The 26,934-nt window shown below is 40.5% G+C and overlaps 1 protein-coding gene across 19 annotated transcripts in view; it reads left to right on the forward strand.

The window, feature by feature from the left end:
* Positions 1–26,934, forward strand: part of Syt7 (Synaptotagmin 7) — a 64,611-nt gene that overhangs the window by 29,067 nt on the left and 8,610 nt on the right. For 4 of the 19 annotated variants that reach the window (XM_076775947.1, XM_076775948.1, XM_076775949.1 and 1 more), the window contains 2 exons: positions 23,889–24,237; positions 25,371–25,511. In XM_076775947.1, coding sequence (XP_076632062.1) covers positions 23,889–24,237; positions 25,371–25,511 — 490 coding nt within the window. Of the gene's footprint in view, positions 1–8,897; positions 8,913–8,992; positions 9,065–9,085; positions 9,334–9,681; positions 10,188–17,515; positions 17,958–20,646; positions 20,659–20,777; positions 20,813–23,888; positions 24,238–25,370; positions 25,512–26,934 lie in introns of those variants that run through there. The other 15 variants (XM_076775952.1, XM_076775960.1, XM_076775954.1 and 12 more) reach the window with 14 other exon arrangements.

A 26,934-nucleotide genomic window follows, 5' to 3' on the forward strand; every position in this document is an offset into this window, starting at 1 on the left:
GCGAGTAGCGCCCAACTGATTCGCCCGCGTTCACCAAAAGAACTCTCGATCTTTGCTTGTATCCACCCACCAACCACCCCCATATTTAGATCTCGACGGGATCTTGGACGATGTACGGTGCTCGACGACTCCCGAAACGCGAAGTACCAGTACTCGCGATCGTAGAGGTAGAGGTAGTAGCTAGTAGGTAGAAGGTAGTTGTGAACGTAGACGTAGAGGTAGAGAAACAGGGTTGATGAGACAGACGAAAAGATCGGGAGTGAGAAAGAGAGAATTTTTCGGTGAACGACGAATGGCATGGCAAGTATGCGGTTGGTGGCGATAAGCACTGACAAAGGAACACTGCGGACTGTCAGACCTCGATTTTGTTGAAAGTTCGCACGAATGTTCGTCGATTACCACTACTTTTCGACCTCCCCTAATCCGTTTCGCTTTAACATCGATCGACCGCTCTTCTATTTGCTCCGTTCTATAATATGTACTCGGTTCTTATAGGTTTTAATCTTCTGTATTGCTCGAACGTAGTGCAAATTATACAATTTTATCGAGGGGGTAAAACTGGCGCTTTCAAGTTCTTCTTAATTTATTTTTTCATCATAATATATTTGGTACATTTTCTTTAGGCAGTCTATTATATTTTCATTTGATCTATCGAGGTTATCGTAGACGACTCGACTTAACGGCGGTTCTTGTCTATTATCGTTCGATTTAAAAGACTTAACTATTTATTAAAAGATAATGAAAAATGGACTAAAAAAATATTTTCGTATAGTTTAAGAGTTTCTCTTCGTGTCCTTAAAAGTCCAGTACAATAGAACTTTTAATTCTTTACGAGAAGAATAGAAAAGGAAACTTCATGCATAGTATCACGCAAACGAAGAAATTAAAAATTACAAATATTTATAAATTCCTCTAGGAAAGAATTTTAACATTCTTTAAAATGGCGTCAGAAAATTGGATTCGAGTAGCCAGTTACGTCTGTTAAGATGGAGTCTTGGAGTGCAACGGGTTAAAGTTGAAAAACGACAGGAACGAAATACGGGCATAGTTCTTAGTTTGGACCAGCGTTTGAACGTTCGCGCAAAGTTTCGTTAAAGTGGACGTCTGATAATTCGCCGTGTTCCCTCGCGAGCGACGAGTTTGCTCTACATGTGGCTACTGAATTTAAACGACAGAGATAATATAAATAATACAGGCGACAGCCACATTGTGGTTACGAAGCTTAAGGAGGGAACGAATCGTCGACGGTTCCGAATAGCTTAATCCTTTCGGACCTAGAATTTAAACGCGGTTTCCGGCCGGATTTCATTAACTGATAATTTCGTTTCAAGCACTTTCGGATGTACCGTAAATGCTCGCTGAAAAATAAATCGGCCAAGATGCAAATACATATTGTACATCGTGAAATTATTAAATATTGGTACTAAGAGCAATAATAAATGCGGTAGAAAAGAAGATATCTACCTCTTTACTAATTTTTCAGTCTTTAAATATTCCTATTATTAGAATTGTTCTACTTTCTTTATTTCCCTTATTTTTAATTTCCTAAAATCAACACGAACGAGTTCAAATGTATAAACTCGCTAAATATTTTATTTTCTTATAACGTTATTGCATTTGTCGTTGCTTTTAATACCAATCAAGTCACAAGTGAATATTATTTGAAGCTATCAAAAAGCATAAAAGAAACTCCTTGTTGGTCTATAGAATTATTAATTTCTAAATATCGGATCGAAAAAAGTTAAGAGTTAGAGCATCAGAAACAAAAAATTTAGATTTCGATCGATTCTTTTTCTTCAACGATAGGAGAAAAGGTTAGACGTCTTTTGGAAATTCGCAGATATGAAGTAATGTCCAACGGGGAAACGAGTCGCGTTCCAATTTTCGTTCAATTCGTTTTCCTAATTTGCTAATGTCGCCAGACACCGAACGTTCGGTTATTTCCATTTCGTTTCCATTGCCTTCAATTTGATAGAAAACTATCCGTTGCCTCATCACGATAAAAATTAATCAAATTTCAAGCCGTGCAACGCGCGCTGGTCGTCCTTTCAACTCCAGTAGTCGAATTTCGATCAGACAGGGAACATTTTAATCGAACAATAGCGAGCAAAAACGACGTAATTTATTCACAAAGTTCGTTCGATTGGGCAGTTATACGTTTAAGTTTTGATTCGTGGAAATTAAAATATCGTTAAATTAAACCTAAATGGTAAAAAAAAAACTAAGAATAATAACGAAAATATTAAAAAATGTATGAATTATTTTCTCTGAAAGAGTAACTTGTATCTGTTGATAATGAGAGAAAGAAATGCATAGTTTACTTCGAGAAAAGTATTTGATAATTGGAAGGTTGTTAATTTTTACGATTCTACTCATACAAGTTTGTCGAAAAAAATATGCTTTTAATCCTGAATTCTAAATAAATGTTAATTAGCTGCTCCTTATTCGTTTGGTTATATTGTGATCGATCTTTGTCTTTATTTATTTATGAATTTTTTAGTCGGTGAATCTAAATTTTTTGTAATACATTCACACATGTGAAATACTTTGTTAGCTAGTTTGTGTCAAAAATTTAGATACCTCTTTGTCTCCAATACGTAGTCTTAATCTAGGGTATTTCATGTACTCAAGAAGTTTAAATGAAATAAGCCTCGTGTGGTCAGACAGTGAAAAGACCAAGAACTCTGTCAGCCATTTGATCACGCTTTCATGACATTTATGATATCTTTTTACAGAATTAATAGAGATATGAGATTAAAACTTTCTACGTATATTTATGTATATTTGTCTAAGCGTAAATAATTGATTTATTTTGAATAATAAATACTTTTACACGGTGAATATACACAAACTTACGCGTTTGGCACGATACTCCTGTTTTGATCATCCTATAAAGAATTTTATATTTTTGAAAGAAATAAGAAAACTCGAATAATCGTAGCATATTTTTAAAAAATTTGATTTTTTCATGTTTATTGTTTCTTCAAATAGTGAATATGAAATTTTCACAGGTATCAGAATTATTTTTGTTTAGACGAAAACCTTCTTTTCATGAACGTCAAATTTCGATTTCGATCTAGTAGCTCCCAAAATATGCAATCTTGAAGACTGTCATATCGAGGAAAATAGCTAAAATTTAACGAGTTAGGGTTCGGCTGGCAATCGTATAACATCGCTAAACTTTTCGAATTTCACAAAAATTGATTTCTGCTACCTTCGAACTAGACAGACCCTTTAAACTTTGTCGTACAATGTTACAGTATGGACGACAAGTCAGTTGGATGATTTGCTTATTTTTAAAAATACAGGAGAAGTCTGCTGACGTTTGTTTTGATTTTAGATACATGCGTCAAGAACATTTCATAATCATTAATTTTCGTTTAATTCAAACTACGTACATTTCTATTTATCTTCTAATTACTTGAAAACCACAACTGATATATATTGACAATAGGATTAAATGTTAGAAACGATGATCTTGATCGGTGATACGTGCTTCGACGCAGTTTATTACAAATGTTATTGCATTTCAGATTTTATCGTCGTCTATCCATAGCATAAGCTATTTATAACCGATTTTTTATGTCTTCTTCAGTTGTTGATACTTCACTTTACGCTTCTTGACACACTATCGACTACCGTTATGTCCTTCAATACCAACGTGCAGCATACTCCACACAGTTATCATAATATTCTTTGTCTATGGCGAGAGAACGACGTGAACTTTTACTCTGGAAAAGCATTCAAACTTTTATAATGCTTGATATGAAAGAACAGAAAATCCATATTCAGCCGCGTCAGAACACGTGTCACCGTTCAAGGTCATCATTTCGAACACTTAAATTAGAACCTGGAACATAAACATGCAAATCGCTGAACCGTCAGATCTGCCACGCGAAACAAACTATTTTCCTCGTCACTATCTTTCAAAGACTCTGAATGACCTTGAACTGTGGGTCGTTGAATTCGTCTTGCAAGCCTTTATTCGGAGAAAAATTTTTAAAATGTCGTTCCTCGACACTGACTTCACCGTGAAATTAAAAAAATACGATAGAAACAAGGAGTACTATCGACAAGTGTTCTTCAAGAAAATATTAAGAAAACAAATTCTTTTTGAAGATTTACGGTAAAATAATCCCTTGATTCAATTCAAACTCCTATAATATTTAAAAACTTAGTTTAGTGTAGTTTTGTAGTCCTAAAATCAGGCAAAATACGTCCTCTCTGCATAACATTTCCAAGCCTATATTCCGAGACGGAGTACAAAGAGAAGAAATCGATACGTTTTTACCTTCTAACTCGACGGACGCGTGAAAGAGTATCTTGTCCAGAATCCGGAAACGTTTCCACGGATGGGAAGACATCCGGAATGGTCGGTAAGCGAGAAATTCGCCGGTAAGGTGTCGCTGGCCAGCGATTCTTTCGTTAAACGACGCATGTAATTCGGGAGTCGATACAATTTCCGCGAACGTTCGATCGTTGTGCGCCGTTTACCGTCAACGGTTATTAAGACCCGAAAGGGACCATGGCTGAACGCGTAAGCGAGAAAACTCCGCGCCACAGGTGCAGACGCCCGATAAAATGCCGGAAACGAGGGTCTAGCGCGGAGGACCTTTCGACGTACGACGCGTTTTGACACCGAGCAAACGGAACAAAGCGCGGCGTCTGTTCGCGTTAGGACGATAATCGGTGTTCGAATCGCCCCGGGCGATAGGCATCCTGATCGGGACGCCTGCTACAACGCGCGGCTCGGTTGTTTGCGCCCGAGGGGTACACTTGGCGACACGAAACTTGTCCACAGTACGCGCGTGGCGTTCTAACTCTCAATTGGTGGAATACATGTTACCGTTCTACCAATCGGAAGCCTGGAACATCTCGCGTGCACGTAGAATAAGTTAAGTCCCACTTTCGAAAGAAAAGCTTTTGTATAAATTTATCGAGAAAAGAACTTGTATTTGTAGTATAGAGAAGCCTATAGTTGCAATCTGTTGCCTTGGACGCAAAGAGTGTTCGGCCACCCCTGGGAAAAATGTTAATGGGAGATTCTAGAGGTCAAAATAAGACGAAAATCAAGAATACCAATTTGTTGATCGAGGCTTCCTTAAAAAGATATTAACGTTCAAAGTTCCAACAGTTGCGTAGGCGTGATAGTGGTTCTCACTCACAAGACTGTAAGGCTGTCGATACGTCAGTAACTAGAGTTTCTCATGCTGAGAGTTTAAACGTTAATAACTTTTTAACGATGCCTCGATCAACAAATTGGTATTTTTGATTTTCGTCTTATTTTGGCCTGTAGAATCTCCCATTAAAATTTTTCCTGCACGTTCTTCGTGAATTTGAAGTATATCGACGCCATTTTGTTTCCCCGGGTCCAACGGGCGCGCAAAAAATGTAGCAGCGAGGCTCATTACACGTTTATTCGTGGTAAAAAATTCAGTTGAATAGGTCGTACGGTATTGTTATAAAAAATTGACAAAGACACGTTGTGTATTGTCGCGTCGAAGGTGGCGTAACCCCTTAACGGTCGGCCCGTTAGTCGACACGGGGACGCGCATGCGCGCACGCCCACAACCCATTTCCGTTCCTTTTATCCCTCCATCCGGTTTTTTCCTCTGCAACGAAGATACGAAGTAATTGAAAGGACACTGCTGGCCCAGTTTGTACCGCGAAGCCTCGGGCTTTTTAGGATAAAGGAAAAAACGGGAACAACCTGCCAAGCGAGGCCGTCGTTTCGTCGGTTCACTCGCGAGACGCGACCTCGTCGATTCGTCCTTTCCTCCGGACCTTGGTCCGTTCTTGCCGATTTCCGGGGTGGAACAGTAGCCGAGAACGGTCCTCCTCGACGGTCCATAGGACAATGCTTTTTACAGACTCTACGAAGACCCTCGGTACAACAGAGAGTAAATAGTTTCAGAGAGTTGTTAGATTAGGAACACTCTATCGACATTCCGTCACGTGACAGGGAGCTTGTAGGTTGGAAACATTCAATCGACTTATGGGTTTATGCAGAGACGTCTACGGCTTGTTAACGACTATAGGGCGATGCTGCTTACCACCGCTACTAGGTCTATACTGGCTATAGTGCGACGGAAACTCGATAGTCTGAGGAAATCCTTAAAGTAGGGATGTAGTATCAACTTTACGTCGCGTGAGAGTTTGGTTCAAGTTGTAAGACGCGTGTGAAACTAACAAAATGACGGTTTCGTTTAGGTGGTCAAGAACAATGACCAAATAAATTCGATTAAACTGACTGATGATTGCAGAATTTTTACTGTGGATGGACAGTCGATTAGTTATCTGAAAAAAGGACGCGTGTCATACATTTTCAAGCTTCTTTTTGTCGTGGAATCTTGGTCTGTTCTTCTTAGTGGATTGTTACTTGCTTCTTCACACTTTGATACCAATTATTTCTGAAGACGTATCAGTATCGATCGAAGTTCGTAGATCAAAGTGTGTGGTACTTTGTAATGCTATAAGAAATTATAAAAGTCATCATAATGAAGGTATGACACAAGACTCGAACTTCGACAAATTGATAAATTGATGAAAGAATAGAATCACGCACGCGTGATTACGGCCGTTAAAGTGTTAAAATGAGAGTAAGAGTGAATAAACGTAACATACGCCAATTTTCCAGAGAACTATCATGTTCTCAACAAATTCAATAATGAAGCAAGGCCTCCCCAGAGCCATTAAAATTTTATAATCCTTTTTACGAAGTTCCAAACCACCGAACACAGTATTAAATCTGTCTGTGACACGATTGTGCACCCGGAGTTAATACTCTGGAATCATAGACGCGTCATCGATAAATAACGTTCCTTTCAAACCATTCTTCACGATTCTATGATTTACGAGACGATGCTTTTTATCATCTCCTCTATGTCCCTATCAATCCTTGTGCAACGGAAAATCGATGGTCTTGATTGCCTATATTTATGATGTAACTTTTAAATGAAATTTCTTAAGAGCAACAGCCCATTTTTATGCTACAAATTGTATCATAAATAATTTCCACATCCCCTGGACCCTCCTTGTTAGATCAAAGATATTCGACATTCTGTTCCACGATAGTTTGGTCCAAATCGTTGTAGGGATCTATATAGGGGGCGACTATAACTTGTTGACAATTCTTTGACTATAGGGCAATGCTTCTTTACGCCTCCAGTAGACCCGTATAACTGTCGCGCGACAGAAAGTCGATATGCCGAGCGAGCCCTTAGGCTAGGGACATCCTATCGACTTTCCAATCAATGATAGTTTGGTCTAGGTCGTGAAGGAGACTATGGATCTCTATGGGGACTTGTGTATTTTCGTGACATCCCCCATTCGAGATACTCAGATTTACTTTTTTATTAATTTGATGCACGCAAAATAAACCTAGGAACAAAGCGAAATTTATTTTATTTGACAATCGACATTCTTCCATATTTTGGTATATAAACGCTTTTTTTAGATCTGCACGCGTGTTCTTGTAATCTTAGTATCTATCCTTTTTTAAACAATGAACATAAATAGCAGAAACGATATACCACCGAATAGAAAAATAAAAAACTTGGTTCTAAAACTGTAAGGATACATAAAATATTATTGCTCGTGATAGTAAAACACCACCGCCCCCATAAGAAGCAAAATACTTTACAGAAGTGCGGTAAGAAGTATAATAAGAAAGAACTATGTGGCCTCGTAGCACGGGTATTTGACCGGTAGTAAAAATTAGTAATATATTGGAGGAACAATAAAAAAAAAAAGTACATATTTTATTGGTATAAGTTTTTGTGGTTTATTATAGTACATCATGGGGTACAAAAAACAACATTGAAAAGGAAAAAAGAATGATATTTCAAAACTTTAAACGCGTTTTTCTCGAAATTCTAATCTAAAACAGAGTTTTTCATTAGAGAGAAGTCGAAATCTCGATAAATAGTATATATATATATATAATATAAATATATATAAATATATCTGCAAAATCTCAGTATAAAACAGCCTACCTATCATTAAAAAAAAAATCATAAAGAAAGCCGAATAAATAACAGTTTAGACAGTAGTCTAGACAATACCCTCCTTAAAGCTTCGAAACGTCATTATTTTTCTTTTTAAAGCTGTCTTTGCACCTCACAATATGCTAAAAGAAACTACAAAAACTTATGTCGATCAAATATCTACTTTCTGTTTATTGTTTCTCCAAAGTATTACTAATTTTTAGACTCGTCAAACCGTCGTGACCTAACAATAAAAATCTGTAAATGAATTTCGGTTTCCACAATGGTGACAATCGAAAATCACCGGTACAATAGCCCGTACGACGGCGCTTTTCACCCCTTCCGGCGCGACTCGTAGCGACTTTTCGCGCAACGGAAAGTCGATAGTCTGAGCGCGGTCCTAACTAGACTCGTACGATCGTATCGCAGCTTAATAGAAAAAGCGAAAAGTCCAATATCGATCGGACGCGGGACGCGCGCTGGTATGGAGCGTAATCCGCCGGAAATAAAGAGCCCGAGAGGTTTCGAGAGGGAAAGAGAGAGAAAGAGAGAGAGAGAGAGGGGGCTCGATTCGCGATAAGGCAAAGATTTTATGGAAAGTGCTGGCGGATCGAAGATGGAGGCAAAGAGGACGAGCGGGAAATGCTAGCGAGATAGAGCGAGAGAGGGAGGGGGAAAACTGCGAGACGCGGCGATGGAGGTGGGAGTCGGTCGGTCGGTCAGAGCGTAAGGGGATAGAGAGGAATATGATGAAGAGGGCGCAAGGGGCGGCTTCGAGGGTGGGTTGGGGGTCTGGTGGGGCTGGAAGGAGGTGGACGCGGAGACGTAGGGGGTGGGTTTGGTGCCCGGTGCGTAGGAGAGGCTCGGCTATGGTGCCGGGAAATCCTTTGGTGAGCATCGAGGTGGCGCCAATGTATCGAAAGCTCGGTAAGCATCGATGCGTACCGCGACTCCTACGGTCCCTTTTTCACGGGAGCGAAAGTTCAGTCGGTGATGCGACGCGGTTGCGGTCGGAGGGATGCGAGCTCGCGACGTCGCGTCTTGCGCGCAAAATCACTGGTGAAACGCAACAGGACGCGGTGCGTCGCGTCGTCGCGGCCGAGCCTCGCGACGCGTTTCGGTTCCAATTTCGTCCGATCGTTACTTTCGTTTCATCGATCGCGACCGGTCACCGTTTATTTTGACCCTTGGCCACCCGACGAACTCTCCGGTTCCTCTGTTCCCTCTCCCTCCCCCCACCCGTTGCCCGTTCCTGGCCGCCGCACGTCCTCAGCCGATTCGACCGAGACCGTCAGGAACAGGGACAAGGACGCGCCTTTCCACGATTTTCGTGATCGACGACAGTTCCGTAAGCCGACCGGAGACGATTTCGTCGCTTATCGTTGGCCGAAAGGGGGGGAGGGGGATCAATCGAGGCTTAATGCGGTACAGTTTGCTTTGTATAACTCGTGCATCTTCAGTGACGTTCCTCTGCACTTTCGAGTGGCTCGAGCACGAGTTCGAACCTTCGAATTAGTTTACTGCGGGTCTCGCGAGCCCCCGGAACTCTTCCAGAACCGTTAACACCCCCGCAAGTTTTAAGTGCTGCGGTACAACGTATCTCGCCATCCGTAAAATTCGCGATGGTATTAACGGTCTACTTTACGTAACGCGAGACAGCTTCTTGTTTTTCTAAAAGAGGAAATTCCGATCGACGTACGGTCGGCCAATATGGTCGCGTGCCACGCAACGGTCGGCCAGGAATTTTTCTCTGAACTCATTTTTCTCTCGTCGATACCGTTCTTGGAAGGCGAGGGGAAAACCCGGCCGCAAAATAGGTGCGGCGGGACGAGAAAAGCGATAAGCGTCGCGTGTCGCGTGCCGCGTAGCGATCGTTAACGTGCAATCCCGTATGCACCTACGCGACGCGTTCTTGGAATACGCGAACCGAGTAACAGGTGGCACGAATACGGGGGTTCGCGAGTATCGGTAACGTCCGTTGCGGATACTACGTGTGCCGTGAAAGCCGCAAGATCCGTCCATGTTCGGCTACGCGCGCCGAGAGAACGTTTCGAAAAGAAAATTGCAGTTGTGTAACACGTTTTGCGCATCGTGCGCCACTCTTTGGCTCGCCACCGGCGCCCAATGCCTCTCCTCGGATCTTAATTAACCTCCTGGCGCGCGAGATCCTCGCTCCAAATAGGGAATCACGATTATTCGAAGGTAACAATCGGTTGGAAGCATAAGTTCTCGTTGGACATCCATTTCTGTCGTCCCGGAGATTCTCGGTTGTCACGTAAGCGAGCGGGACATATTTCCTCCGTGGAAAGGACATATTCGGACCATTCTTCTTGTCAGAAAATGTGTATTTCTATTTCCATAAATCCTACAGTCTTACGTCTTCCTGGTAATATACGAGCATTTTTAGTCGCGTTCGGAATTCAAATTTTATTCAGATTTTGTACTCGACGGTACGTAACTTGTAAATGTTATTGAAAGAAAAATTTCATTATAATACGAACGTCTAAAGTTCAGTGTGAAAAAAATTTATCGATTACCTTCGTGCGGAGAAAACACTGCGGCACTTTAAATTCTGATCAAAAGAATATATATTTATTCTCTTGTAATATACGCTTATTATTATTTCATTCTATGGTTCGGTTGTCACTCAGACAAAACGACGTGTCTATCGATAAAAAGTCTTCCTATCGCCATTTCGATACGATTTCCTCCGGCTCTCTGACGTTATCAGCAGTTTTTCAGAACCACTCGTGAAATATTTATCGTCAGAAACGATAATTGCATCCGGTAGACCTAGATATCCACCTAACCCCCCACGATCGTAAGCAACACGTTTCCTCGAAGGAAAAGAAATCTGTTCCTCTCGTCCGTCGGTCAAAATGACGGGTCCGTCGATAGAATCGACCATTTCCGTTATTGGGAAACGTCCTTTTGTTCCTGTCCACGATAGAATCTGATTCGCCGACTTTATCCGCAGTCTCAGAAGTGTTCCTGAAATATTAACCAGCCAAGTACCATAATTGCTCTTGGAAGACCCGCATCCATCACCCGAGATTCTCGACTGCCACGTAAGCGAGCGGAAACGTTTCCTCCGAGGAAATCTCCGTTCCTTCTGGCCATCGGTCAGAAGGGACGCGTTCATCGATAGAACCGGCCACTTTCATCGTCAGAGGCAAAAGATCTTTTCGTTCTTGTTTCGACGCGATCCGATTTACTCGCCGATTTATCGACGCCGTTCGCGAGAACGAAAAGCTCCGTTGAGACTCGGAACGCGTACGTAACGATCCGTTCGTAACGAGATACGATCGAAACGCACGTTTTCGGGGAACAAGGGACGCTTTTCCTTCTTTTCGTAGAATTTATGGCGCGCATATCCCGACCAGAAACCTGTTGCTTGGACGTTCTTCGGCATTGACCGAGCCCCGCCACAGCCAGGAACTCTCTTACCTTTGTCGTGCGCGTGCGTTCCGATCGATCGTCTCGACGATAATTTCCTTTCGTGCGAGAAACTCCCGAGTTTTCGCTACTACAAAGTCACGCTGCCGCCCACTATTTCCAAACGAAACTATTCGCATTCAGTCGCGTCGAGCTATTTCGCCAAAAAGTTGCTCCTTTCAGTGAACTTTCCGGGGCTGTTTTCTCTACTGTCCGCCGCGTAACAAACGGAACGCCGGGTGGAGGGGAAAGTGACCTATAGAGGGGTGTAAACAGACGGGAAGGAGGGTCATCATCGTTAACCCTGGCAGTACTACGCATAGTCTCGTTAACGTTAGATGCACTGTAATCTCTCATATCTCGCGAAGCTAGCATTGAAATTTATCGTTCGTGAAATACTTGTGTACGAAGACACGCTGCGATTACAGCGTCGAGTGATCAACGTTTAACGCTAGAACTGCCGATAATTATAGTGTATTTATTTGTACCAAAGCAATTAAAACTTAAAATTTATTCATTCTTTTATAGAAAATTACGGTAAATTTTCAGAAATCCACTCGAGTAAAATTGTAACAATTTTTATTAGAAATCACGAATGAGTTTAGTGTTAACAAAGGGGAAGATTGTTTAGAATTTAAAAATTCTAGAAATACTTAACGGTTTCGCAAGCCCTGCTATTTTTACGTTATATGGATCCCTTTATTGAAATTGCAAATCGGCGATAAAAATGAACGACGATCGCAGTCCCTCCCCCGTAGTATTCCCAGGGTCGAATTCCTATTTCCCTTTTATCGCGTTGCTATATTTCAACGAAATTTACATCGATTGAAAGCCCAATGTACGTCGTATATATTTTCATCGACGACGCTGCCACAGGTACTGCACCCCAAATCGACCCTTTCGCGAATCTAATTCGCCCTGCAAATAACGCAGTGCCATTTTATCGTATATTTTTTACATACATACGATAAAACTTTCGTTTCTTAACGATAACTTTGCATCGAATATTATTTTCGTTACTATACGAAAATTTTGATTCGCGAAGGGGTGAATGTTACCCGAAAGGGCTAATCCTCTATGGGCCCGTGTAACTTTCACATATCGACATTTTATCAAACAACTTTTGTTTTTCTTAATTATAACGTCTTAATTATACAATATCTTCAAGATAACCAATAACAATACTGATGACGATCAACTTGAAATATCAGAAAAAAATTCACCCCAATGGAGGGTTACTCGTCAAAAGAGTGAATGTGATGGGCGAAAGGGTCGATTTGGAGGGCAGAATTCGCGTAACGTTTATCGTAGGGGGTTGGTTTCGTCTTGGGTTCGCATAAGCGGAGTTATGTCGGCGTTGACCAGTTAAGGGTGGTCCAAAAGAAGGGTTCGCGTGTCCAGCGAGATGCGCGCGCCGTGTCTATCGACCTTCGGGAACGTCGTTGCCACGTGCGCGACCCAATGCGTCCCTGACTCGATTTAGGATACATCGTTGATTTCGCAAACGTACACACGGACGATGTTGTGGACATTATCCTGAACGAGGGCAAATCGTCGGTTCGTTTCGTTCTATTCAACGGGTACGCTTATAGGTCATTCGTGGTCGCGCGATTTCGAATCACTTGTATTCTTGGTCTGCCGCTGGCGTTGTCACTAACAGCGAAGATACCAACATTGGCGTCGTTGATTGTACAGGTACAGTACTTGGTACAAATATTGTGACTTTCTTGAACACCTACCCGCCTCCTCGAGCGGACTGTCATGCGATCTTCTTGTCGGGTACACATCAACAATAGGTTTGTCCCCATTGTCGAGCTGCCTACCACCCTTAGTGGATTTGGGTTAAGTTTACTATTATCATCGTTATGGAACTTAGTTTTCACATATTTTCTTAACCGTGATTTTACCGAGGCGCGAGACTTTGGGTATTCGCGATGTTTTAAGTATCATTGAGTTATTAAAATATTGCAACTTTCTCGACCGAACCTCTGAAACGATCTGTCGTGCAATCTTCTTGTCGAATGCGTATCAACAATGGGTTTATCCTTATCGTCGAGACGCTTATTGGTTACAATGCCTTACTTAGTGAAACTGAGTTAAGTTTATTATTATTTTGTTTTTTTTTTATCTTGGAAGTTACTTTTCATATATTCTCTTCGCTATGATTCTATCGGGCTGCAACACGTATCCCCTTTTTGGACCTTCCACCCGAAAAGATGCGAATCTGCATGAATAAAAAAGTTGAAAATATAGAGTGACATCCTTTCGTACTTTGCATGGTACCAAAAGTGAAATATGCTGCTTATCAGTTTTTTTTTTTTACAAATAAAGCTTCCTGGGTTATTTTAGAGACAATTAGCAAATTAAAAGTGGCAGAATAAATCGATGTTGAAGAGCACTCATTTAATATTAATAAATATCACTACAGCGCCTGTAACGTTGCTCCAATTAATTAAATTAAATAGCAAACTCTTTGAAATGAAACGAAACCGATCTCCAACATCGATCTATTCCGTACGGAAAAAATGTCACTCTATATTCACGACTTCTTTCATGTAAATTCACCCCTTTCCGTGGCGTGCGATCAGTTCGAAAACATCCTATATAAACTTATTTATAGACCCTAAAGTTGCTCGAACTTACTATGTGACCCAAAGTCGTATCCCAGTAAGATTAGGGCTAACGCGTTCTCTGCCACCAATCGGTTGGAAAATTGTTCTCCAGAGACTACGTTACGGTTATAGTAATTTCATTAACACGTTGGCTGCTACGCCATTACCCGTGACATTTTCTATGGGGGATAAAATTTTACTTCCCAACACTTCGAAACTACGTAACTCCAACTTCCTCGTGGTAATCGATTTTGCGACCTCATTGAAATTCATGAATCCTATTAAGATTTCTTTTTTAGCAAAATGTTGGCATAATTTCTACTTCTATCTTTTTTTTTATGTATTTTATCATAGTATTACTCACTTTGTACGTAAAGTACCGTTGGTTCGTTGAAAGAGAACGTTAAACGAATAATTAAATGTATTGGTTCGAAGGTCTTTCTGACATTTTCTGAAGGGTCACGCTTCGTGGTAACATAAACGTCGGTTAAATAAACTACTGTACACAGTATCGATGCTCGTAATTTCCAAACGAAGTGTACTAGCTTTCGAGCATAAAATAAAATTGAAGCGATAGAGTAGTAAAGTTAGGGGTATCATTACAGTCGTATATACGTGGCGTTGTTTCCTCACGAGATTCGCGTGTCACATATAGTGAGTCATAAAAGCTTTTGTATTGCATCATCTGCGGACTTTAGATCGTTACTATCCGTTTCGAAAGGTGGGTAATAAATTTTATGGGGTTCTTAACTAGAAAAGTGTACATAGACTAAGATTTCAATCGAAGTAAACATTTTTGAAAAATCGCGGGAAATTTTGTCTTATTTTCAAATTTTGCGTAACAATATCATTATTATTGAACGTGTTTATTGTATACACGAGTACATATATTGTTCCACAATGGCGAGGGGAAAATTGGAGGCTATTTTTCAACACTAATCTCGAATATAGCGGTTCCATAGGTGTATCGTCCCCTTTAAATAATTATATTTTATGTGCAATAACAGATAAAAGGTTGTATGTGATTGGACCATGGTATTTTGGTATATTTTTTTTTAAATTAAATACATCAACCGGTGTAGTGTACGTCAATATTGATTGCGCGTTACATCACGTTTTCAATTTATTTAATTTTTGGAAAAACATTGGCTTGAAAAAACCATGGGTAAACCACCTACGGTCGTTGTATATCGTTGACAAAATAAAATACAATCACGGTAATATCATGTTGCAAAGTTGGTTAGTAACGTAGTTACGTAATCTCTAAAACATCGGCAGGAAATTTAAAATTCGTTTCAATCGCGTTTACGAAGTTTATATTAATTTTCGCTATGAATGCAATCACATTATTAATTTTGCTTCCTGACGTTGACCTAAATGAAGGTTGGGAACGTCGAGAATAGGAAAGGGGTCGTAATTGTTCTGGAGACTCTAACAATTATTTGCCTTTGAACATATATGCAATTTTATTATTTTAAAATATGGTGTACTAGCAAAGTAAATTGGCACAAACATTTGTAATAATAATAATACTAATAATAATACTTAGTAAAATCTTAGCAAGATGCGAAAAGACTTTTTAGACACAGATTTGGTCAAATTTTATTCACGAATAGCGAATAAATATTTTAGATCCATTCGTAAACACAAGACACGATCTCCCTGATCGCGCTTTGGCTATTAAAAAAGCTTCGTTTAAATCGTGTGGGGTGTATGTTTGTTATCGGATTTCAATAAAACTATATTTAAACTCCATTCCTTCGCTTCAAGATCCGTTTCGATTATCCCTCGTAGGTTTTCATTTCTTTAAATCCCGCTTCTTCTGTATTCTAATTTGTCACATTTTCTCGGATTATTGCGGACCATTAAACGTTGTACTTTCGCGCGGTAACGAAGTTTCGTGTAATAAAGTTGCCCCGGCTTGAAAGTATTCGAAGTAAGTTAACCTCGTCTTTTCAATTTTTAAGAATGGCACTCGGAACAGGACAAAAATTTTTCTCATTATCGAGCTTTATTAAGAAGTTAATGAAGCATGTAACAACGAGAAATGGGAGATTCTTTCGGACATTCGTACAAACGTAACAAAAATTGTCTCCAGTTGTTTATATAAATATTGTTTAATGTGGGTGATTATTACCTTCGAATTGAAATGGGATCGAAGGTTATTTTGAAAATATCCGTTAATTCGATCCAATGGTCTGACGAGAGGCACGAGGGAAATCTAGTTTACGAGGGGATCTAAAAATTTTTATTCGTCATTCATGAATAAAATCTGTGTACCGTCTTGGCTGCTCGCGTTTACGAGAGTCGCTATATTTGTTCCACCAAGTATAGCAGCGGCGGTGGTGGTGGCGGCGGTGGCGGTGGTACCGGCGAGTAGCTAAGATCGATCCAACAACCCCCTTCTTTCGACCGACCGACCGACCGACCGACCGTTCGCCCGACCAATCCAACAAGCAAATTTCTCCCTTTCCGTCAACCTACTGTCCACCATTGTCCTCTACGTGTTCTGTACATTCTCTTCGCGTCGTTCAGCCGTTGCCCGTTATTTTCGCCATATTGGATAATTCGAAGCGGTGGTTGCGCGCGTTACGGATCACGTTCGTCGCCGTTCGAAGGACGACGTTCGCACGCGGCCAGGAGACGCTACCCGAGATGGCGTCGCGACGCGTCTCTCGTATCGTTTCACGCGGTGGAACGAACTAATTTTCGATTTATTTCGCAACCTCCCACGCAGGGCCGATGTCGTACGCCCTAGGCAATCTTTAGAATTTATTTTTACTCTTCCCATTACGAAAAAATTCAACTAGAATATTGCCTCCCTTTTGTAACGATAACAATATTCATTTAAAATTATATAAATCAAAATTATATTTATTCTAGGATCGTGGTGCACCATTCCATACGTCAAATTAAAAGCTCCGTACATCGCGATTAAGAATTCGTAATTAGAACACTGTGTTGGTTAACAACTGCAGAATTTTTTATAAATTATTTCCATTATTATTCCTGATGGAAAGTCGTAAAACTAGAAAAATAAAACCACATATATGGAGTGGCAATATAAGGGAGACCAGGAATGAAAATATCATATATCGAATGAAATGTTTATCAGCACTATTCGATGAATTTTCATTTTCCACGATTTTTAAAATTCTTTCCATAATTATTCCCGATTAAGAATCTTCCAAAGCTGCGATGCAAAGTCAAGATTCCTTTCCTTGATCAGTGTAGAAAAATAAAAGTATACCGAGTGTCAATATAGGGGCGTCCAAGATATCAAATGAAATGTTTATCAGCACTACTCGATAAATTTTTATTTTCAAAAGTCAAGCATTCCTGTCCTGACCAGTCTAGAAAAATAAAAGTATGTCGATATAGGGGAGTCCTAGGGATGAAAATATCAAATAGCTCCTCGATACAATCATCGTTCGATACACCGAACGGAACGTTTACCATCCAATGAATTCTCATTTTCGACAGTTTTTAAAATTCTTTCCACCGGCCCTGGAAATGTTTTGATTTGATCGAGTTCTCGTACGATTAAAGTACGTATAGAGAATGGTCGAACCGAGCTTCCGGGTACCATTGCGCGAGCATGGCATGATCACGATCGAGCATAGCGAATCCCGCAGCCAGCGAGATCGATTTCGCGTCGTGTTTTGAACGACGGGCGTGTCTTCGATTTAAGAGAGAAGAGATCTACGCATCTTGGAAGAGAGTGAGGCGTGCGGAGGCACGCAACTCGCGCGTCTTCGAAATCGTACGAACGGACTAATTTACGCGTTTCCGGGAAATGTGAACGCGGTTACGCGCGATAGTCGTGACTGTAAACAGACAGTTTTGGAACGATAGAAACCATGTGGGCTGCCGTCTCGAGGTCTTTGGAAATACTGGTTGCCTTCTTCGAGTATTACACCGCCAGGTAAGAAGTGTCAACACGGGAAATTGCTAACTAATGATAGAAATTTAGGGGTAGCGATCCGGCGACAGGGCGAGGACTCGCGTAGCGTTTATGGGGATGTTTCAGCGAAGACGGATACGCAGTTTCGTCGAACGTCTCGCTGTTAATTAAAATAGGAATTCTTGCTCGGTGAATGTTCTTGGTCGTTTTTTAAATTGTCAATGTAATTTTTCTTTTTTTGAAGATTAAGAATCTTGAAGTCGTGACAGTGAGAAAATAATCTTTTACGTGACGAAGTTGAGGGATTCAGGCAACGTCGCGGAGACTCCATATTGTGAATCTCTAAACATACTAAACGAAAAAACTCTTGTGCAACTGTGACACGAAATATCGAAAAAACTTTGAAGAGAGATCCGAAAGGATTTTTTTAATTTCTTCAACGTGTATACTGCAATTATTCGTGATTAGATATTTCTCCGTCAAGCATGACCGACGGCTAAGGGTTGCATTTTACGTAGACATTTGGTTCGTTATATTTGAAACAAAGTTGACTTGTACATACGTAGATTTAAAATTGTATATTAGATTAGAGCTTTTAGAGAACCCTTTACTCGTTGAAAGCCTTGTAGCTCGTACTGTAGCTAATATTTCCGTAAATTGTGTAGCCTATACGTAAAAAATAGTAGCTAAAATAATTTCGTCTGGTTTGGACGGAAATATACAGATTTTTGAATTTTATATTTAATAATTACTGTGAATTCTCTGTGAATATAAGTATGCATATTCGTGGAAAACCCAAATTTATAATGTTTACGACCGCGATGTTAAATTCAGATTTTATGCACAGGATTTTAAATATTAGCTGCCGGATTTTAAAAATCTTCCATCTCGTAACATTTAGATTTAAAAAATAAGTGAAAATACACGTAAATTCCCTTCTCAGTTATTTTTGACAACAGATTTTTTACAAATTAATATTTAACATTTACGAACTATACAAATGATAAAACTGATTGAATTTGTTATTACTATGAAAAATGAGATTTAAAAAACGCGTGCGTTAAAAATTTTGGAAGCTAGAGCTACTGGTAGAAACTAACTTTATTACTTTCGTCCCTTTTGGCTCTTCTATCGGCAAATTAGATTAATTCTCAGGATAAAATAGACAAAATTCACATTTCAAATTGCGTTTTGTATTTATATTAGCTGCAGCGCATAAATGCACCGTATAAGAACACTTGACACTTTCGCGACCAAATGGCAAGCTGAGTGCCTTTACTGTGATGCGACCTCACTACTTCAATCAAGATGATTATAATTGGCAGTATTCAGTCAGCTTTCGTGATTATATGGTGTGCTTTTGCGAGGGGTGAAACTTTGAGTATTCAATGAATAAATCCGCATAATGCAATTAAAAATCTATTGAATTCGCCTCGTACGCTAACAGTTGTACGTAAATGTTCTTACGTAACAATATTTTGCTCGCATAATAAATAATTTTCACCGAAACTACGGTGGTTCGTGTTTGCGTTTAGATATAAATTTCTCTTTCCATCTTTACAAGCATTTTATTATTTTAGTTTCGAGTCTTCGACAAATTATTTATAGTTTCTTATCTAATTCATAGTTAATTTTAAATATAGTTTATTTCAAATAACGTACTTAACTTTCGAACTTCTTCATTTAAAATCTTAACTCAACGTCGAGGTCGCAATCATCTTTATAATATTGACCTCTCCGACGATATTACTCAGTTATCTCCGAGAACGTTCAAATTGAATAAACTCTAAAATTATATAATAAATAATTATTGCATAATTAACTAAACGATTTTATAATCAAAATCGTTAGACAGATTGCCTTAAAAACGACAGCGTAACATCTTTAGAGAGAATTTTATTAAGATGATTGCGGCCACCATGTTGCGTTAAGAAAACTATCACTATCTTAACATGCATTAACAACTTTGCTTTTTTATAAATTTTTAATACTGGTCTAAAATTAAACAACTTCATAATATGAAAAATAACAAACGAAAAAAGGGAACTTACGTGTATCGAAACTAAATAAAAGCAATCAAAACTGACTTGTTTATTCAATTCGATGGAATTGCATAGCCAACTTCGAGGAAAAAAATTCCGAAAGTTACCCTGTTCGTCAGCCTGTCACCCTGTCGTAACCCCTTAATACGATCGATAGCTTGTCCCAGCAATTCGCGAATCTGCGAGCGATTTATGCTTCTTGGACGACTATTCGCGACACTCGGCGCATCTTTCTATCTCTTTCTCTCTCACTCACTCTGACTTTCCCTGTCTATAATATCCGGTTCTCTCCTGCTCCGAGTAGCCTTCCTTTCGCTGCTGCTTTCCAGATTTTCATGCGGCGCCGTGCTTGATGCAACCGTTCGCGACGCATCCGACTCGGACGATGATTCTGCTTCTTTTTTTTCCTCGATTCAGACGGACGAAAGTACCGTTAAAGGTTAAGGTTGCGACCCTGCGAGACACGCCGACGCGAGAGCTTCGAATCTCCCGTCGAAGCGAAAGTTCTCCGTTTCTTTTCTTCTTCCTTTTTTTCTTTCTCTTAGTTTTCTCTCTTTTCGTCTATCGAAATCCTTCACGACGAGTTCAGGTTCATCCAAATTCATTAACTCCTGTTACATTTTCTTTTGTTTCATGCCTCCTTTCGGCGTGTTACCGTTGGAATCCAGAGCGCAATTGGAGTAAGTATACGACGTGTTGGAGAATAGCGAAAACAATTTTACTCGATACCTATTATTTCTCTCATACTGCTTCACTTGACTCTTCTATCTTCTCTTTCAATTTTTCCTTCCTAATGGAAATATTCCGTTCTCGGATGGGCGCTGCTTTACTTGCGTAAGTAGTTCTATTCGATTAATCTGTCTTTTAGACCCTTGATCCCTTGGGCACACTGTTGCGTTTGTACGATCGCAACGTTTTATCCGTTCGACCGACGAACAATGTACGCAACTCGTGTGTGGCCACGAATTTGTACAGTAATGTGGCCTTCGAGTTGTCGCGTAGTTAATCCCCCATCGTATCCTGAGAAAACACTCGCACGAATCCTGTTTCCCGATCACGTTCATTGTTTCACACTTCGCGTCCCCGTTGTAAAATACTGTCTCTCAGGTTGTCACAGTCGTACCCATCACCGGTAACCACATCACACTCTCATTCTTTCTCACTCTCGTCCTCAGCGTATACAAAGTCGCGGCTGGAGAACAGCGATCTAAATTTCGCCTATGCGTCTCTCAAGTTGTCACTGCTCAGTCCCGAGTCGTATAACAACCCGAGAGGCAATATACGAATACGAGCGCGTCGGGGAGGTATAACAGCAAGCAAATTTCACCTATCTGTCTCTCAAGTTGTCACAGTTTCTTCCCGAGCCCCGTAACAACTCAAGAAGCAAAGTACTGTATACAAAGACGAGCGCGATACCTAAGAGATAACTGCGATAAAATTGGACCTATAAATCTCTCAGGTTGGCGCAAGTCGTGTCCCGTGCCTTGTAACAACCCGAGGAGCAATATAATGCGTGCATATGCGCGTCAGCTAGAAAGATAACTATCGAATGAAAAATGCGAGCGTGTTCCAAGAGATGATTCTACCTATTTGTCTCTCAGGTTATTACAACTCGTGTCCCAAGCCCTGTAACAACCCGAGAGGCAATATAATGTATACGATGGTAAACGAGCCGGAGAGATAACAGCGACCAAATTTCATCTATTCGTCTCTTAAGTTGTCACAGCTTACGTACCGAGGACTGTATCAGTCCGAGAGACAATATAACGTGCATGAAGTCGCTGGAAAAGTAACAGCGTTCAAATTTCATCTTACTGTCTCTCAGATTGTCGCAACGATACAAAATCGAGCGCATAACGGCAGGGCTGTGCCTAGGTACTTTGGTGACCTTCGTCAATTCCCTTTGCAGTAGACATAGATATATATTGCGTGTTCTGCATCGTTCTGATAAAGAAATTTTGATTCCCAATCTTTGTAGAGAAAACCGATGTAGAAAATATCGTTTTATCTATTCTTTCGTAAGTTTTGAGTTATGAAAAGTAAATTGATCGTTTCAGTATTGATCATCAAGATACGTAAAATAGTTTCACGTAATCATAATTTGTATTCCGCAAATAATAGATAAAGCGTTAGAGCAGTTTAACTTTTTTTTTGTAATGTTGGATAATGCATGCGTTAGAAGAAATTATGTCTCGTAGTCGAATCAAGCAGTTTATTTTTACGAGGATGGATAAGGATAAAATAAGAATCGATTACGAGACATATAATTATTTGTTTGCTTTTAATGACGATTGCCTTCTGGCCCTGCCTTATCATAGCCTTGAAAAACAGAGATCAAGTTTCATCTACCTGTCTCTCGGGTTGTCGCAGATTGGTCCAAAGCCAAAGAGACAATATACTGCATAAAATGTCGAGTTCGTTCAGAAAGACAACGAGGATCAAATTTTGAATACCCGTACCTCAGGTTGTCACACCTCGGTCCTGAACCTGGTAACGATACGACAAGCAATATACTGTACACAAATGAAATCTGAGAGATAACAACGGTTAAATTTCACCTCTCTCAGGCTGTCGCAGCCAAGTCCAGAGATCTGTAGCAACCCGAGAGACAATATACTGTATACAGTGCCGGGGATGAACTACACCGCTTAATTCCTGGAGCATTTACCTGCCCTTCGGGTTGTCACAGGCCACGGAACAGCCTGGGGGGCAACACTGTACCCGATCTCCGGACTTTGATATTCGCAGAATATCCTTCGAAACGTACCGTCGCGCCTGTTTAGTCTGAATGTTTTAGAGCTGGGTAGAAAAAGAGACGAACGCAATATGCGCGATGCTTCGTAGCCTGCGTGCTTTAGATACTACCCCTGAGACGTTGTTCGTCGTAGTCAATAGTTCCCCCTCCGGTCGTCGTTGTCGTTGATTTCGTTTTTAACGACACGTCGCGACATTTACCCTCTATAACCAAAATTATTTTTGGCTGGTCTTTAAGCCATATAATTGAAATTCAAATCGAAAGATGACGTTTGATAGAAACAATCCTTTTATATGCTGCGATAATCGTAATTGTACTCTGGGATAACATGCCAGGTTTGAGTCACTATAGGGTTTCTAGACGAATTTATATAGTAGTGATATTTTACGTATTCTGTAAATATTAAATTTATTTTATAACATGGCAAATTGAAATGCTCCTATTTCTTCGGTGCAAGCGTTTTAATAACATTTTGGCGTCACCTCCGGTACTCGCCACCAGAGGGATCGCTCTCTCGCAAGCGTTTAACTGACCCCTCCATTCCTATACACACTCTCCTTGTATATACACTCCTTGATTGACTACCCAATGTCTCTTTTCCTTGTTCTGCCTTCAGGAGCACCACAATATGATGAGAGTTTAAAAGGATGGTCACACCGGTAACCACCAGAATAGTCAACGGTCTTAATAATACCTAAAATGTCCATTACTACGTGAATCTTTTCCCCCAGTTACTCAATCTTGGCAAGCGGTTCATAAAAACGAACTGCCTCTCTTCTTGCAATCGAACAGAGATCGTCAGACTTCGTGTAGAGAGGTTTCATCCTCGGATCTGATCGAACTCGAAAAATAATAGCCACTCGATAGGGTAATTAATAATGCAGCTGCCGAAGAAAACGTAGACGGCGGTGCAGGTGATTGCAAGTATCCGTAACGCAAATTGGCTCAAGAAGCGAGGCAGTATTGTGCAGGTAGACAGGGAATATGCAACTCGAGAGCCACCACAGGGTTATAGAGGGTTAATTAATGGAAATAGAAGGAAATCGATAGCGAAATGTCGACAACGGCGACCTCGATGAAAGCAAGGAAGGGGACGGGGAAACGCCGGGGTAAGAAGAAGATGTAAAGGAGTGGTCGGTGTCGGTTTTGTTTCAGAACGACCGGTAGTCCGGCGAACAAGGCAGCGGGGACGACCGGTGGAACCGGCGTCGGAGGAAGTGGCGTGGTCGGATCGAGCGCAGGAAGCGCAGGAGCGAGCGGATCGACGTCAAGCGCAGCTCTAGGTGGTAGTGGTTCCGGGTCGGGGTCGGGGTCTGGGTCGGGGTCTGGATCCGGATCCGGCATCGGGAATGCAAACGCTGGAACCAGCGGCATCGGGTCAGGCGCGAACGCCATTTCCGGTAGCGGCGTCGCCGGCGTCGCCGCTGGAACGGGGGAGCCCCGCACGCCAACCGCTGGCGCGCAAAACAAACAGCTGCAGAATGTCAAAGGGGATCACCCGTCGGTACGTTCAGTCGGAAAACATGTTCTTTTGGAAAAAACAGATGGCGTTTGCGGACGAACACGCGGGGACTCCAATCGTTTTTCCAGTGGCTCGTAAAACGGTGATTCCGTGCCAAATCCGGACGCTCCTTGGAACAATATTTTCGACCAGCTTTTTCTCTGTGCTCTCGTTCGTCGAAAGTCTTTTCTCCAATTAACAATTACCGTTTTTGTTTTTCCATCTGTCAGCAAAGTATTTAAACAGGTTTTAAAGCATGCAGATTGCATTTTGGCTATTAAGAAGATATGTATGTTCTCGTTTCGAGAAGGGATTAGATTTCGAGCGTAATTCGTGTATGATCTTATAGTTGTTTGCTTTTTCCGGCGTACATCGAAATATATAAATTCTTCGTCGTTGCGCGCGTATGAATTTGCCTATGTAATTTCTGGCCAAATCGTTATTATTTATGGGCAGATTTGGCTGAAAATCAAATCTCGAATCGAGAATGTATAATATCGAAGCGTTTCGTCGACTCGTTATCAAAAGTGGAAACACGTGTCTATTTAAACGAACTTAGAAAGAAACAAATATTGTTCACATAGAAAAATGTGTATAAGAAATAAACTTTCATTTTATTGGCTCGTTAAATACCAATTTTCATGGTTCACAAGATCGTGACAATAGAAAATAACGTATATCGAAATGGACGGAAGCTAATAAAAAACGCGAAGTAATAATTACAGTTTCATTCTTGCAGCCATTCTCATTAGTCTCATTTTATAGATTTTCTTTTTTTGTATCGAAGGGGGAGGAATTTCAGCCTCCTGTGGCAATCTTCCCCTCTCTGCTTTGTGTCCGCTATCGAGGTCTACATATCGTCTATTAAATAGAACACTGTACGAACCTCAATGTTAACGAGCATCTGCATATCGTGAGTTGATCTACATGTTAACGTTATGTCACGTAAAACACAGATGACAAGACTGTGGCTTGGAGCAATTTAAAAATAACTGGAAACCCGAGCTTGTGTTCCGCGTACACGTAACGCGATAGTAATGTGTTTCCACTTGTATTGTTAGACTCGAGCGTGGTTCGGAAAGATCGGAAAAGAAAGAACCCAACGATCGATTCCGTTTCGATGTATCTCGTTTCAGAAAGCTTTCCTACAAAGCAGATCCATGTCCTTGGTCGACATGTACATCGACAACTCGGAACCTAGCGAAAACGTTGGCCAAATTCATTTCAGCCTGGAGTACGACTTTCAGAATACCACGCTCATCCTTCGTATTATACAGGTTAGTGGTTCGATGCGGAAACCTTCTTTCTGTCGTGATTCCGCGCTGGGACTTTGGCTTTTAATTTTTGTCGCGTCGTATCGCGTCTGATTGCTCTAGAACAACGGTTCTCAATGTACGCTCCGATAAATCCATTCAGAGATTCTACGAAGTAAAAAATTCTTTTATAATATATACTGGTAAAGAAATACATCAAATATTCATAGCTTAAATCGGTCTTGTTTCCTTTCAAATGCTATTTTTTTACCGTTTTTAATTCACAATTTATTTTCTACCAAATACTCGATGATATTGCATCATAGTTTTTCGATTAATACTATGTTAACGAACGAATGGCGGGACCGGGTCTATTCTGACCCACGCTAACCTCTTAATAAAAATGTTATTTCACATTTTAATTAGTTTGACAAAATTAGTTTACGAATATATTCTGCAATTCGTCGTATTTTATGCTATATTTACGGTCGTTGCTTGTGCACACATAAAAGATGGAGTAGCTTTGTTCCTTCTCGAAATTCCGTGCTCGATGTTCTAATTAAAAATGATTGCATCGCGGCTCATTGTAGTCCTCGTAGCCTAGAGAGACCATTTTCTTATCGCCTACTGTGCGACAAATAGAGTCAATGAAAACATCAAGTGACCGGGAAGATAACATAAACAATGTATAAAACGTTTGATAACGAAGACGGAATATGGGTCAGAATTGATCCACATTCAACGACGGACTGCTAATTAATCATCTTTTTATTGCCTTAAGAGGGAACACGAAACGAACACGCGAACGTTCCCGACAATATTATTCTACGACAATTTCATTAAACAGAATTTTTCAACTGTGGCTATCCTAGTCCGAGAAGTTATTATTAAATAACCGGAAAAAATTCCCGCGGATTTATACTGCCAACTTCAAACAATCACAACTTTCTTGCAATATAATTTTCATTCCATAAAACAATCCAATTTTTTCCAACGTTCTGCGAAGCTTGTGAGTTACAGTAATGTAAAAGTTTCGAGTTTCTTTTTGCGAAAAATTAGGTAAAGGCCGTTTTAACGTTATCGTTGTTTCTGAAATGCTTATTTCCAGAAACTTTGTCGTAGACAAAAATAGGTGAGTAGTCGCAGAGAGATTCGAACTGTAGGATGTGGTGAAACTTTCCATCCGCCATCTCTTATCCGTCGAAAGTTTTATTCGCGTAATTCTTTATCCCTGGTGACGAATGGACGCCTCGAAAATTACTCTAAAACGTGTTCTAGCGTTTCGTTGCTTTGTTTCAAACCATTTAAATCAATTTCGCGCTGTCTCACCAAGTTTAAACCCCCTTTTGCGAAACAAAAAAGGAACGCATTTTTATGGTTTTGCTAAAACGTAACGAATATATGAAAATGGAAAATCAATCGAGAAACTAGATAAATTTTCGATATT

The sequence above is a fragment of the Colletes latitarsis genome, chromosome 10, assembly GCF_051014445.1.
Source record: "Colletes latitarsis isolate SP2378_abdomen chromosome 10, iyColLati1, whole genome shotgun sequence".
Taxonomy (NCBI): Eukaryota; Metazoa; Arthropoda; class Insecta; order Hymenoptera; family Colletidae; genus Colletes; species Colletes latitarsis.